Source organism: Ambystoma mexicanum, chromosome 2p (assembly GCF_040938575.1).
Source record: "Ambystoma mexicanum isolate Mex_15411 chromosome 2p, UKY_AmexF1_1, whole genome shotgun sequence".
Lineage (NCBI taxonomy): Eukaryota > Metazoa > Chordata > Amphibia > Caudata > Ambystomatidae > Ambystoma > Ambystoma mexicanum.
This window is the reverse complement of record NC_090923.1, coordinates 1,312,945,900-1,312,962,262: the sequence shown is the minus strand read 5'-3', so window position 1 is coordinate 1,312,962,262 and position 16,363 is coordinate 1,312,945,900. Positions and strand designations below refer to the sequence as shown.

General features: G+C 47.6%; 1 protein-coding gene across 1 annotated transcript in view; it reads right to left on the bottom strand.

Moving 5' to 3' along the window:
- BRI3 (brain protein I3) overlaps positions 1 to 16,363 on the bottom strand; it is a 229,020-nt gene that overhangs the window by 122,771 nt on the left and 89,886 nt on the right. Inside the window, exon 3 of the mRNA XM_069645653.1 lies at positions 8,310 to 8,418. Within this exon, the coding sequence (XP_069501754.1) occupies positions 8,310 to 8,418 (109 nt within the window). The remainder of the gene's footprint in view (positions 1 to 8,309; positions 8,419 to 16,363) is intronic.

Below are 16,363 nucleotides of genomic sequence, written 5' to 3'. Positions count from 1 at the left end.
GTAGTCTTAAAACTTTTGCAGTGGTCCCAGAGGGAACTGCACAGGTTTCTGCCTAACGTGGAGCAACACATTGATCACAATACATTCATCACAGCAATGTCAACAGAGGGTCACGAGAGGAGAGGAGAGGAAATAAGAGTTCATGATGTAGGAGTGGGGACAGTCCAGGCCCTGGTGTACCTTCACGTTAAGATACGTATTGAATTCAACCCAGATGTTCTTAAGGCGAGAGGTTGGGGGGGCCCATGGTCAGGTATTCTTCCTCACAGTTTCGTGACCAAGTGAGCAAGCACAACCATTTCTGAAAAACCGGGTTGGTGGGGCAGGGAGCATTTCCAACTCTGGAGTATACAGTTTTTGGCTATCATACAACTTATGTTCAGAAATTTAGCCAAACGTCTGTATCTGTTCTCCAAGCTCCAAAAAGAACTGCTAAAGGATCAGCATCAACCACAGTTTCAGTAATTAGAGAGTGTTTCTAAAATGCTTTCCCAAAATTCAGAGTATTACAGATCCAAAACATATGTAAGTGATCAGCTTCTTCCGCCCCGCAACAGAGGCAGGGGTGCACCGTGGTGTGGGTGAACCTCGAAGTCCTATATGGAGTATTATAAAGCCGGTTTAGAAGTTTCTATTTCATGGCGCGGTGACGGAAATTGAGGGAGGCTTTTTTGGTGTGTAGGAACATTTCCCTCCCAGACCCTGTCGGATATTTCTAGGCCCAGTTCAGTTGCCCATTCATCGCGTGCCTTGAGAGCTTAAATGGGGTAGTGTCCTGTAGGATCTTATATAGTGAGGATACGCCGCCAGAGTTAGCAATATATGCGATCGCCGGATTATCTGGGGGGCCTCATCTGGAAATGAGGGCCAAGTCTATAATATTTTAGGGTCTCTACGGCGGATCTGGTGTGCCCTTATTTCCATGTTTGGGGGTCAATGAACCTGCCTTCGAGGTAGAAGTCAGACAGCGCCTGATATCCCCAACGCCCCCCCAGTGTCGGGCCAAAGCGGTGTCGTGCGTGGGTTCCAGGCCGGGGAAGGCCCACACATGGAGCCATTTATAGTACGGGGAGGACTCAGTTGTCAGATATAGCAAGCGTGTCCAGGCATGAAGGATTGTGTTGATTGGATCATTAAGAGTCAGGTGTGTAATGCTGATGCAGTATGAGGGACATTATGTTGATGCCAGCGGCTGCCAGTCGCTCCAATTTGACATGCAGACGCATTGGAGAGCCAGGGTACCAATGAGTGGCGTGTTGGGCCTGGGCCGCAGTCCAATAGAGTATCAGACCCGGAGCCGTGAGTCCCCCTTGTTTGTATGGAAGCGCCATGTCAGTCAACTTGCACACCGCGCCAGAGTGCCAGAGGAACTGTGCACATAATGTGTGTAGTTTGGCGAAGTATTCCCTCTCAGGCCATACAGGTACGTTACTGAAAGTGTAAAGGAGCTTGGGAAGTAAAATCATTTTAATGAGGGAAAGCTGACCAGCCATGGATAATGGAAGAGTGCGCCACCGTGAGATTTTAGTCTTGACTGTTTGCGCAACCGCCGAATAATTATCGGCAAGCAAGGTGGATTTGGTTAGGGATATCTGAACACCCAGATATTTGACACCATCCGGGGACCAGCAAAGGGAGTATTCGGTGGTGGGTTGTTGGGTAGATTTAGTAAGCGAGAAGATCTCAGACTTTGAATAGTTAATTGTGTATCCGGAATGGGTGCCGATGCGATTGATATCTCTCAGTATAGGGTCAAGATGGGCTGTGGGATCTCTGATGCATATTAGAACATTGTCCGCATATAGGGATATAAATTCGGGGTTATCTTTCATTCTCATTCCCTTGCGGGTGTGGCGTGCACGGACATAGTCCGCCATCGGCTCTATTGCTAGAGCAAAAAGAATCGGGGAGAAGGGGCATCCCTGTCGGGTACCCCTGAAGAGTGAGAAACGGTCAGATGTCACTGTATTAGCTCTTACCCGCGCCACAGGGGAAGTGTATAGTAATTTGATGAACCCAATCATGTTTGGGCCGACGCCCATTGTCTCCAGCACCAGCCACATATAACTCCAAGAGACCATATCAAAGGCCTTCTGAGCATCCAGCATGACCGCCACAGCTTGCACATCCTGGTCTATACGGGACATAACATTAAACAATCTTCTGATATTGTGGGAGGTGGTACTCCCAGGGACAAAGCCTGCTTGGTCTTCATGGACTAGATATGACATGATGGGCAGAAAGTGATACGCAATGATTTTAGCAAAGATTTCTGTATCAAGGTTCATTAGGGAGAGAGGTCTATAAGACCCACATTCGTCGTCGGGCTTACCAGGCTTGAGCTGTACCATGACAGCTTCACGCATGGAAGGGGAAAGGATAGAAACACGGAGTGATTCGTCCCAGACCTCAAGCAGCCTGGGGGCTAATATGGCGATGTGCTCTTGGTAAAATTCAGTGGTGAGCCCGGCAGAGCACGGTGCCTTACCTTTTGGCAAGTCTGAGATGGCCGTTACTATCTCGTCTAATGTGATTGGGAGTCCAGCTGGTCCCGGGTAGGAGATTTCTGTAGTGGGGATCTGGTCAAGAAGCTCACGCATGTGTTGTTCGGTGTGTTCGCCAGGCTGGGAGTAGAGGCACCTGTAAAACTCGGTGAACGCATCTAAAATTTGTTTGCCAGCCCACTGTGCGTTGACATGTTCATCTTTGATGGAGGCAATCTGAGTTCAGCCAGATTCCCTTCTTAATAGTGCCGCTAATGTTTTCCCCGGTCTGTCCCCCCCACGCCATATTTCCTGGCAGCCTGTGGGCGGCTAAATTATTGGACTTAGTTAGTGGCAAGTGCGTTGTATGTCTGGAGTTAATCGCTGATTTGGGCGAGTATGGCGGGGTCAGCACCAGTGGAGCATTGCAGCTCCAATTGCTTCAGTTTGGCTTCGGAGCGACCAAGGGCGACGGATTGCTTTCAGTACCCCAGCCTCCCAGGACATAGACATTCCCCTAATATACACTTTGAAGGCGTCCCACCTAAACGCAGCTGACGTGCCCTGAAGAGAGTTGTGCTCAAAGAAAGATTCAATGTCAGCCAGTATTTAGCCTTGAAAACAATATCTTTGAAGGCCTCTGATTTAAAACGCCAGGTGCTGAATGTCGGGTTAGGTATTCCCAGCCCCACAGATAATGTAATTGGAGCATGGTCCGACAATGTGTGAGGTAGGATCCGGGACCCCTCCACCCTGCCCATAATTTCCCTTGACACAAAGAACAGGTCTATCCTGGACGAGCTGTCATGCACAGACGAGTAGTAGGTGTACTCCCGCCACTGGGGGTGTAGCGTCCTCCAGACATCACAGATGTTAAGTGTCTGAACGTGGCCATGTAACCTGCATGCAGCACTGGACAGGGCTCGGGCAGCAGTACAGGTTTTGTCCAGAACAGTATCTAGAATAACATTCAAGTCTCCTCCCCACATAATCTGAATTCCTATGTAGCCCAGCAGTATGGCGGTTATAGTGCCAAAGGAGGAGAGTCTACGTTGGGGCAGTAGGTGTTAAGTAGATATTCTTTGTTAACCAGTGTGCAGTGTACTAGAATATAGCGTCCTTCAGGGTCTGTGTAGCTTTTATGTAATTTAAATTTAATTGATTTATGGATCATCGTGAGAACGCCCCTGGATTGGGTGGAATAGGAAGTGAAGAATCTAGCGGGGCCCCATGCCGGGGCTATGGTCCTTGGCATGTGGCATTTGGAGTGCGTCTCCTGTAGTAACAGTACCTTACAGCTATGCCCATTAGCATAGGCCATGATCTTACGGGCCTTGGTATGATTGCTTAATCCACGGATGTTCCAGGACATTATGACGGTAGCCATTTCAGTGACATATCTAATCCTGCAATACATGTTTAGTGAACATCCCAGATCCAGCAATAGTGAGCGCTCCCAAAATTTGAGTTGAAGGTGCGATCATGGCCCTTCAATGCACATGCCGTGCAACCTTGTGTGCCTTTTTTAAGTAACACCCCATTCCCACCCACCTCCCTCCCTCCCTCCCTCCCTCCCTCCCTCACCACCAACCCGAGATTAGCAGTGTGAACATCACCACCCTTAACTGCAGACAGCTGAGCCGTTCCCAACTTGGCCCAACCTGTCCGAAAGCCCAACTGGGGCTAACCCACAACAAAGGTGTATCCAATAACAGTGCAATCGCAGTGCAGTGCGCCGTTGCCATGCACTAGCACGCTTGGAACCAAATGTTTCCGTTACAAAACGAGCAGTGTTAGCGGTCGTGTAGTGCATGCCCCTACATCTTTAAGTGGGAAATAGGGGCCTGTCGACGAAACATTAGAACATTGCATTTTAAACAACAAACAATGAGTGTGAAAGGATAAACAGATCAGTATTGAATTAGTTCAGTAGTGTGCATCCCCAGGATGCTAGGTGAGATGTGTACAGCGGAGCTGTGTAGCAGGGTGAATAAGGAAGCAGGGTTAACTGTAGGTGAGACCAATGTCTGGTAAGATTCTTGATTCACATACAAGTATGACATTTAGAGGATACGGACAAGTTTAGAGTTCAATCGTTGCCCATGAGGTCGTCAGCAGGAGGTTGTAGGGGAACGGTGCTTCTATGAATTTCACTGCTTCAGATGTCACCGTAAAGAAATACAGTTTGTTGAATGAACTTCAAGTGTGCAGAGAATATATATGGCGCAAGTGATGTTCCTCTGAGTTTTTTTTTTTCTTTTTTTTTTAACTCCAAGAAATTGGCGACGCTCCTGCTGCACTCCAGTTGAAGTCGGGAAAAATTCTGATCACTTGCGATTCCATTCTAAGCTCTCCCTTTTCACGTGCAAGACGGAGAATCTGGTCACGGTCTTTGAAGCTTAGAATTTTCTTAATTATGGGTCTTGGGAAGTCTCCTGGTTTGGGGCACGGTGACAGCGCTCTATGGGCCCTTTCAATGTTGAAAAAGGGAGACATGTCAGGATTGCCCAGTAGATCTTTCAGAAGGTTCTCAACTGCCAGTTCGAGCCGTCCCTTCAGTGCGTTCTCCGGGACTCCAACAATACGTATATTATTTCTCCGTGATATGGATTCGAGATCGTCACATTTGGCTTTAACCGACTTCATATCAGTGACCAGAGTGGACACAGTGCCCTGAAATGTAGCAATATTGTCCTCATTGGTTCCGATCCTGTTTTCAGCTTCCGTGATTCTCGTTCCCTGCTGGTCTAGCTTGGCTCTGAGAGACGCCACGTTAGCGTTGATTTCGTCCAGCTTTCATGGAAGGCTGCAAAGTTTCTAGCCATTGATTCTATCATAACCATCATGCCTGTGGCAGGTGCCTCAGCGTGTCGTCCACCTGATCGCCTGATATGAGGGCCGAGTCAGACCTTGGGGTGACTTTAGCGAATTTTTCCACGGCTCCAGTTTTATTAGTGTTCCTGGATCTGTTGGCCATCATGGAGGATGGCGACTGAGCACTCAGGGAGGCATCTCATGTGAGTATTTCTAACCAGGAGGTTGTGTGACGTAGAGGTAGGGAGGAAGATCCACCACAAGCACCTCAGTTGGGGAGACGAGGGTTGGTGGAGCAGATCAGTGGAATCAGCATTTGCATAGACAGCTTTGGAGGGGGAAGTGGGGGGGGGTGGCAAGGCCATAGGTGTCAAGGGGGTGTGGATACACTGCCAGAATAGTTCCACCGCAGTGAATACAGCCAAGCCACAAGCAGGTCACAGATTCAGTGCACCAAATAGAGTGGGCAATAAGAGCGCAAGGTCAGAGAAGCTTGCTCAGGGAGCAACAGTTTTCCCCTTTTTATTAGTTTTGGTGCAATGTGAACTATGTCAAGTGGTCTCACCAAGCCACGCCAGTGCAGAAATGCTGAGCTGAAAGCCGAGTACAAGGGCCAGGAGAGGGCGTTGTAGTAGGGGGCACCCGTTGCTTGGAGTGGCACACCTGTCAATTGTTCAGCAATAGAGCACAATTCTGTAAGGCGAGAGCCTACGTTGCCTGGGGCCGGAGGAGGTTGTGCTAGAGAGGCGAATGGAGGTCCGCCTGAGCGATACACATCAATGGCACATCCAGAATACAAATGTGGTGACTGGAGCGGAGTAAGTGTATTGGTGATGTTTCAGGGCCACAGAACAACGGAGATCAGCTTCCGCTAGGGGATGGTAGGCAGCAGGTAGGTTAGAGGGGGGGGGGGTCACTGCTCAGTGCAGCCAAGGCCAGGATAGGTCAGACTTTAATTTTTCTGGGGAAAGAATCCAGGTTGAGTAAGGACCCCTCCTATAGTTCTCTTTTGGAGGAAGGCCTTGACCAGAGTCGAGACAGATGTTGGAGACTGTGTTGCATTTTGGGGAGCGTGAGGGGAAGGCTACTTCCGACATTCCATATCGTACACACTGCGTACAGTGCTTGGTTCAGGGTCTGACACTGAAAACCAAAAGACAGATGTGGAAGACCGCCCATGAAGGCTGCCCCCTGTAAGGTCAGTCTTGCCACACACACACACACATCTATTTCGGGGAGGGTCCTCTCTGCACATCCACCTCCCACCACCACTTAACTTTGCCAGGCCACAAAGTCTCTTCTGGCTTCTGCCGAGAACGGACGTACACCACGTTGCACAACCTGGCGCTGCATTTTCTACATCAGGTTTTTGAGAAAGCGATCTAGAGACTGCAATCACAGAGCTTTACCACGTTTCAGTCCATTGTAGCCACTTCCTACTAATGTGCTTTGGGAATTCCTAAGAGTGATCTTCAACCTCCCAAAGAGTTTTGTCACGGTAGGTCTGTGGTGGTATAGACTGTTGGTGGAAGCCCTCTCCCTCGACGAAGAGCATTTTCCTTAAATCCCCTATTTTTCTAGCCTGGTCCAACATGTCATTCACTTATTACAACTGTGTTCTATATCAAAACACATTCTGGAACCTGAGCCTTGATCTTTTTACCATAAACCCTGTTGCTGCTGTTCGTGCCACACCTACACCTTTCACATTTTTCCCCTCTTATACAAAGACCAGTACATGTAGCCTCACCTTCTCCGGAAGTGCCACCTCCCCAATTTGCTTCCATCTTACCTGGCTACTATTATTAACTCTTACATTGTAAAGTGCCAACGTATACATTTTCTCGATGGCAAATGCCCCTCAATGGCAAATAGCCCCTTTATTTTGTATGTTTATTTCAGGGCATGGTATTTGGCACACCTCATGGGCAGTCCAGCAGCCACATGCCTTACAAGGGATTGTCAAGTAGTGGATAGTTGTCACATGACCAGATGGTGATAGTTGTTGGAACATATCAGCCAAGGACAAAAGGAAGATTGGAGAAATCCCATGCTATGCACAGGGTGGGGGGAAAATAAAATTGTTTTTTTTTGGATGAGCTGCCCTCAACAGGCTCAAAGACTAAAGCAGAGTCTGTGCTCCCCTCCTCTTGCCCACCTGTTCCACGTCTGACCTTTACAATACAGAGGGGTCAAGGAAACAAAAAGTACAGGTGAAGTACACACTACTGAACAGCTATGCGGGACACTGGACTGCCAACAAGAAAGAAAGCAGACCAGGTGAGGGGAGGTTCACAAAGCCAGAAGGAAGTACGCATCCTGGAGTCAAGACGTGGACAAGGCCGCAAATACAGTCTTCTGGAAAGAAAAATATATCTGCAGTTATTGTCTACATTTTGGTTTCGCTGACAAGAGCCTAACTTTGTATCCTTGGGCGAATTAAAACATAAAGCAACACGCTTAACCATCTTCTAGTCAGTGGGTCACACAATCCCTAGAGACCCCAAGTTGATTTTGATGGATTATGAGGAGTGAGAAATGGCACGCTTTGAAAAATTGTTCCTTTCGACGACCACAGGATTAATCAAACGCAATATAGCAGAGCTATGGGGGTCCAATGTAACCCTGCAATATGAACTGTGGTTAACAGATGTGAACATTTGTAGGTCAATGGAACAGTATCTATAATGCCAGAGGATGCCCCGGGAAAACCCAAAAAAGCTGGAAGTGCGAAGATGCACAGCAAACTAATAACCTCTGTATAATAGCCAAATATGAGAAGGTCATATGCTATGGGTATAATGTAATGTATTACATCAATTGATGGTGCAGGATCTGTGTTTTGTTTACTTTATCTTACTTTGTTGCTTATTTTGTAATGTTCAATGTGTAGGCTACACTAAACGCCTTTAAAAACCAATAAAATGATTATTTTGTTTAAAACAAAAGAAAACGTCTAGTCTTTAAGCAAACACATGAATAGTCGCCAAATAAAACACATCTGCGCAGTACCTGCAGGCAGGACATCCTCCAACCACTACAACAGAAGTCGTAGTCACCGGCTGTTGAATGATTGTGTACGTGCTGGGGTAAGGCTGATGTGGCAGTGGAGCAGCATATCCTGAAACAAAACAAAAAAAATACTGGTTAAAAAAGTTGCAAATCTAGGACTCTAATGTAGGTCAGGTGAATAAAGCAGCCTCTGGGACCCATTTACGAAGAATAAAACTTGCATTAAAAAAGCCATCTTTTATACAGTCTGAAAAGCATATTTACACATACTATGCTTTAAGCCTTACCCTAGTAGTGGTCATTTTGGTGCTTGTATCCATTTAGAATCCCACACTACACATATTGCAGCATGCGTCCTGTGTCTTTTGTATCCACTTCGATAACATGTTATGCATAGGTTAGCAAGGTTAGCAAACAGTATGTGCTGAAGGCTGTGGGTGTGCATGTGACCTGGTAGAAAACCTGCACAGAACTACCAGACCCATTTGAGCATCTACGCTGGTTAGTGGATCAATACAATGGCACTTTGTACTGAAGCCCACATAGCAGCTATGCAAACATCTTGGGGGATTTGGGACATTAAGGCTAGTGAAGCCCTTGTGCCAGGGTAGAATGAGCCCTTTGTGTTGAGCAGAGTCTTGTGAGAAAGGTTGTAGCATTCATGAATGCAGCAAACCATCCATATAGCGATGCTAGCTTTACTTCAAGGACTGCCCAGAGGCAAAATGACATAACGGTCACATTTTCCTTATTTCCTCCCATGAAAGCAGCTTTTAGTTTAGAAGCTTAACCAAGCATTTTTAAATTGGCAAAATTGGTGGTAGCACGAGCCTGTGTGTAGGTTCAAATCCCAGATAAAGCGAAGTCTGATTACGAACATATGTGAGGTATTTTTAGAAGCAATCACGTTTGCAGTTAATGTTTTGGGCAAAACCTTTCCAATTTATTCAAAAAGCAGGTCTTTGCGCCCATTCTTCTGCATGATAAGTGTCCTGTGTTGGTGGGGGCTGACCCTTGTGATGTTGCCTTGTGCTACAGCCTATGAGTGGCTTTAAGAAAGGTATGTAAACCGAATCTGGAAAACCCTCTGGGTCGGTGTGAGATTGTCTGTGTTCCAACATGAAACAATCCCTTGTTTGGAAGGGACAGGAGGTCGGGATGTAATTTTTTAGGGCCCTACATATGTGTTCTCCCATCAGTTCTGTGGCTGGGGGTCTGCTTTGATGCAAACGTCTTGATTTTGGGATTTTCATCACCACAATTGAATGCCTGCCTATCAATTGCCAATTGGTCATTGCCATGTGTGGGTGCCTGCCTTGCACCCATTTTCTGGCACTGTTTGTGGGGCTTTCCTTTTTGAACTGGTGTCTGAACTCTAGATCAGTACCTACCAGCTTCATGGAGCATTTGTGCTAACAGCACTCTATGCAACTAGAATGTTTTTTTAAAAAGGGGAGCAAACAAAAAAAAAACACTTGGGTATATTTGCTAAGCCCTTTAGTGGTGTTCAGTACCAAAACGGTCTGTTTATTCCCTCCATCATATGGTCGTCAAGAGAAGTCTTGTGTCTGCCTTGAGAGAGGCGCTTTCAAGATATCGACCAGGTGGTTAAGAAACTTAGATGTTGCCTTTTGTTTCGGAGTAACTCATTCACAAAGGGGTCAGATACCCACCCCCTACTCAGTGACTACCTTTTTCAGTTCCATGTAATAAAATCCCCTAAAAAATATCGCCATGCCAAAACAAAATAAAAAAAATATAAAAAAATTCACTGAAAAATGGCCGTTTTTTTGTGGGGACATTACTACATGGAACATGTGGGGGGACACCCCTGCAACCCTCAAACCCTTTATTTTTCATGGGGAGCGGGGGACACCCCCGCAACCCCTATACATATGGTCACCTATATAATATCGCCACAACATTTTCCCGGCGACCATATATGGGCTACATTACTCACCGTAATCGTATTTGATGCTTGTATCTGCTTAGATCACATGCTGTGCATAGGCCGACATCTAGTGGAAGCTGCAGAGTATTACAGTTTGTTTTTCGAAAAAGGGGCGCTGAACTAGGGCATGCCAGTAATACTTTCCCTAGTGTGTCCCATGATCCCGCACGTGGGTAGGACCCTCAGATTGTATTTTTTCTGACATGAGGTAGCATATCGAGTAGCGCGCGAATACAGAGTATCCAAGCAGATAAGATAGATAAGACTACAAGCATCCATGCACCTTCTCTCAGAGGGGAGGAAGGGCGGGCGCATGTGAATACAAGCATCAGAAATACGATTACGGTGAGTAATGTATCCCTTCCGTGGCTTGTGGAATCCGCTTAGATCACATGCTGTGCACAGATTAGCGAGCAGTGTTAGGAGGAGGAGGTGGGATGTGAGAAGGGTCATGAGCAAATAAATGTCTTAGAACCACTTGAGTATCTGTCTTGGAATGAGTGTCAATGCAGTAGTGCTGAGTAAAGGTGCGAACAGAGCTCCATGTAGCCGCTTTGCAAATGGTGTCAAGGGGTACATTTGCAATGAAAGCCAGAGTGGCTCCAGTACCTCTTGTAGAGTGGGCCCTCAGCGTAAAAAAGGCAGGGTTTTATCTGAAAGGGAACAGCACAGTTGGATACATCCGACTATCCACTTAGAGATGGCATTCTTAGAGACGCGATCGCCCTCTCTGCCTGGAGCTATGGAGATGAACAGTTGGTCTTTCTTAGCGGTCTGGTCTTGTCTACATTGCAGAGGACCGCCCTCCTCACATCTAGCGTGTGGAGTTTCACCTCAGCAGCGCTCCTGGAAGAAGGCCGGTAGCTCACTATACTGGTTAACATGGAATTTGTAAATGAACTTAGGCGAGAACCTAGGGTGAGCGCTTAAAACCAGTTTTATCCTTATGAACAGTAAAGAAAGGATCCTGCACTGACAGAGCTTGAATTTCATTGACCCTTCTTATGGATGTGATGGCTACTAAGAAGGCAGTTTTAGAAGTCAAGTGTTTGAGACTAGATTTGTGCATGGGCTCAAAGGGGGGAGAGGGGATGTCCCATGAGCTTAGCAAGAACCACATTAAGGTCCCAACCTGGTGGTGGGTTAGATGGAGGGTGGAGTCCTTTAACCCCTTCCATAAATGCTTTGACAACTGGCACTTTCCACCATGACACTTTGTTATGGGAAGTGGTGTAGGCTGAGAGCAGCCAGATGCACTTTAAGTGAGTTAAACACTAACCCTGCATCCAGTAAGTGGAGCATGTAGGTGACAATATTGGAAGGAGTACAATCCACTGGGTCGATTTGCTTATTCTGGCACCAAATGACGAATCGTTTCCATTTGTCATAGTAACAGTGCCTTGCGTTAGGTTTTCTTGACTCTTTCAAGATATCCATAAATCTCTGGGGTAAATTGAGATGTCCAAACTATGACTTCAGGAACCATGCTGCCAAGTTAATGGAGTTGGGCTGAGGATGCACTGTTAGGCCCTTGTGCTGGGAGAGTAGGTTGTACCGGCACGGGAGTTTGATGGGGACACACACTGCCAATTTGGGTAGGTGTTGGTACCACGGTTGTCTCGCCCACATAGGAGCAACTAGGATGAGCGTCATCGGTTCCCTGTGGATCTTGTTGACCACCTTCCTCAGAGGGGTTGGTGGAAAAGCGTAGGAAAACATCCCTGACCAATTCATACATAGGGCATTCCCCTTGGAGCCTGGCTGAGAGATCCTGGATGCGAAGTTTGGGCATTGCCCGTTTTCGCTTGTGGCGAATAGGTCTATAGTGGGCAAACCCCACTGAGAGAAGAGGTCTCCTACGACTTCATCGTGTAGTGGTCACTTGCGTTATACTGGAAGGGGATCCCTGCTCAGAGCAACTGCTAGCGAGTTGAGATCCCCTGGAACATGTTGGGATGACAGGTAAATCTTCCGTTTGAGTGCCCATCTCCAAATTTTCTGGGCAAGCTTGGACAGATTTGGCGTACAAGCGCCCCCTTGTTTCTTTAAGTAAAACATTGCCGTTGTGCTGTCTGTTAGGATCTGCACTGACAGGTTGGATAGGAGTGGTTTGAATGCCCGAAGCACTCCACTGCAGACTGATGTGGTTCTGAGCCACTGTGTGATAGAGACCCGAAGCTGTGTGGTGAAGGTAGTGAGCTCCCCACCCTGCCAAGGAGGAGTCTGTTTTGACGACGGCCTGCATATCTGGATCGTAGAATAGTTTCCCCTTCGTACGATTCTCTCGTTCACCAGCGAAGACTCTGTACTAGAGTTGGCGAAACGACCACTAGATCGATCGTCCCACTGACCACTTGCTTGAGACCACTATTTTGCCAACCATTCCTGCATCGGTCGCATGCGCAGGCGCGCATGGGGAACTAGGTAAATGCAAGATGCCATCATGCCTAGCAAACACATTGCTTTGCGCACCCTTATTTGGCAACCGGCCTGAGAGGAATTTGCAGCAACAGATTCCGAATTCTTTCCTCGGATGGAAAGGCCAACCCCTCTTGGGTGTTTAGGACAGCTCCTAGGAACTGTTTTGGAGGTGCTTGGCACCAGGCTTGATTTTTTTCTCGTTGCCCAATTGGAAAAGGTCGATTATTCTTTGAATGTTTAGTCTGAAAATTACGGGGGTTTCCCCTGTAATGAGCCAGTCGTCGAGGTAAGGGTACATTGGGATTGCCTCCCTGCATAGGTGTGCAACCACCACCGCCAGTACCTTGGTGAATACCCTTGGAGCCGAGGCTATACCGAAGGGCAGCACCTTGAACTGGTAGTGCTGGATGTCCATTTTGAAACGCAAGAATCTTCTGTGCGCTGGGAACATTGAAATATGAAAATAGGCATCTTTCATATCAAATGTTGCCATGTAATTCCTTTTTTAGTAGGGGGAATACCTTACCTCTTGGAGTGTAGTCAAGCAGAATTTCTGTGAATTCACATACTCGTTTGCAGGGCGCAAATCTAATACTGGGCGCATTGTTAGATCTTTTTTTGGCACAAGGAAGTACGTTGAATAAATACCCCCGTTTACCTGGGATGAGTTCTATGGCGTCCTTTATAAGTAGAGTGGTGATCTACTCGAGAAGGATTTTCTGGTGCTCCAACAAGTGTACCTTCTCTATTGGAGGATGGTCGTGGGGGTGCGCTAATATTTCTATATAGTATCCTGCAGACACTGGACAGCACCCATCTGTCCAAAGTGATCCCCTCACATGAGTGGGTGAAGGTGGAAATGCGCCCCCCTACTAGGGATGCATGTGAGGGTACCCAAAGTGGAACGTCACCGTTTACTAGGTGGCGTACCTCTCTGGCGGGGCTGCCTCTACCCCTAGTGCGGCCCCTGCGCTAATGTTGCCCCATGATGTTCCTCGATTTTGGCATTAGTTGGAACCCCTCTGGGAGCTTTGGCCACAAAAACGACAAAAGCTATTTCCCCTCTGACCTGGGAGTTTGTGAGTTGGGCGACAGATTTTAGGGTCTCGTACTCATCTTTAGCTGTCTTTAGTGCCTCTTCCACTGCCCTGCCGAATAGAACGTTCGGCTCTACCGGCATGTCTATAAGCGTGGCTTGGGTCTCGGGTTTGAACCCCGACTGCCTTAGCCAAGCATGGCACTTTATTACTGTGCCTTCGGCTATCAATCTTCCTGCATTATCTGCTGCATCAAAATTTGTTTAAAGGATGCACCCAGATACGGACCTTCCGTCTGATGCAATTTGAGCCAATTGGCCTTTTAGTGGTTCAGGTGCAGAGGCTACTAGAGCACCTACTTGTTCCCACAGATGGCAGTTATAGCTTGCTAAAAGAGTGGTGCAATACGTGCCAGATAGGCTGACGTTGTTGAGGCAACTTTCCTACCCAGAACATATATATCCTTTTGCGCTCCTTATCGGGAGGTGCTAATGAAGAAGCTAGTGGTGTACCTGCCCTCTTTCTGGTGGTTCTTACCACCATGAGTCTGGTTTTAATTGACCCCTTATAAACATGGGATCGGAGGGTGCGGCCCGGAATAATTATTCCACTCGTGGATTGACTGCACAAGTAAGGTTTGAGGTTACCAGCTAGGGATCAATTCTTCGCTGGATTGATTTTAATATATGGATAGCCTGGGTAATGGCTCTCTTGTGCCCTAGGATTTCTTCCGCAAAGTCCTCACCGTCTTGGACACCCTGTGTGTCTATCTGAAAACAAGCTGCTGCTTTAGCTAGTATCTCATTGGGGAGTGGCTAATTATCAATCGCTGAGTCATTCACTGGGGGGTCTCTAGGAATTGGGGAGTCAATATTGTAAGCTTCTGCCTCATCCTCCTGTTCCTCTTCCTCGTCATCCCAATAAGAAACCCTTGTCTGGTCTTCCAGCATATGTGTCTCTTCTCCATATGACTCTGGATGGTAAGGTTCAATTAGCAAAGAGTCTGAAACCAATCCTTGCGCCGGAGCCTCAGGGTGGAGCCTTTTAGTAGGGGGTTCAGAGTCCTTGGACCCCGAAGGGGTGGAGGTAGCTGGTGTGTTGGCATAGCTACCGAAATAATCAGGGTCTGCCTTCTCATTACCCTATCAATATCTGCTGAGTTCCATTCCCTGGAACTGGGAATAAACTTCTCCTGTTGAGGTTCCTCATCCATGCCCATATCATGAGGAGTGGGAGGGACAATTTTACTCTTAGGAATAGTGTCAGGGACCTTGGACTTCTCCATCACTTTGGGAGCCTTCGGTTTTTCTTTATGGTGTTCTGAAGTTTGTGTTTCTCCCCCTTCCCGTGACTAGAGGAATGTTTTCCCGAAGGTTTTAGGGCTTTGCAAGGGTTTTCGACGCTTCGGATTGAGGTTCGGAGGCGGTCTTTGACGCTTTGTGTCGAGATTCAAAGGTAGTAGGAGGGCGCCAAATCTCGGGAGTAGACGCTAGACACTGACTTGGGAGCATAGAGTCTTTGGACGATCGAGCAACTATTGGAAGTGCAGCACCTTTTTAAACCGCGGACTGTTGGTCTTTGTTATGTGGCAATCGTGAACGCCCAGGGAACACAGAATCATTGGACTGCTCAGTGCCTTCCGTTGCCGATCGCTCAACACGCGTGTCGAGTCACAGCTGGGGCGGATGTGTTTAGAGAAGTGGTATGGGTTGCGCTTCTGCCGCTGGGTGTTGTCCCCATAACTGGGCAGCTGGCCAGTCTTCTGAGGTCAGGGGCTTGCGCGTGGGTGTTTGAAGTCACCCCTTTGCCCTCGCCGTCCGAAACATCAGCGTTTCTGCGATCGCTGAACGACCCTTCGACGTCCATGGCCTCTAGCTGCCTGGCGTAGTGGGCCAGAGCTTCGATCGGTCCTTAAGTGTCTTTGGCTTGAAGAGCTTACAATCTCGACACAGCCTCTGGATGGTCTCGTGGGAGACACAGATTGCACATATTGTGCCAATCTACCCAGGGAAACTTCCTGTTACACTTAGGGCAGAATTTGAAAGGGGTACACCCCGTATGTGTAAATCTGGCAGCAGGCTCTGTATATGTAGGAAATAAATGTGGGAAAGTTATGACCACCCCCACTCTCCCTACTTTTACAGGACCGAGGCCAGAGGCCTTCCAAGGCCCAAGGTCCGTCGTGTAGTTTTCGCCGGCTGGTTCCCTCAATCTTCGCTGACGTAGATCATTTAATCAATATTTTGGTGTAATAGGCAAATGCCAAGGGAACTCCGCAACATGTGTCCTAGTATGGCAGAAAAAAACAATCTAAGGGTCCTACACGCATGAGGGATCATGGGTACATGGAACGTCACTAGGGATAGTATTACTGGCACGCCCTAGTTAGACGCCCCTTTGAGTTTCAAAAAACAAACTAATACTCTGCAGCTTCCACTAGATGTCGGCCTATGCACAGCATGTGAATCTAAGCAGATTGCACAAGCCTCAGAAATAGGGATTTACGTGATACCCTTTTTTCCTCATGCTCCTTGGAGGGCCCTGCTTTGGCAGTCCTCATGGCATATATTGCTGAGAGCTGCTTGCAGCTCCAATGTCTTGGGTTCTATCTTAATTCCCACGCCGGGCATGTACCTTGGCAAACA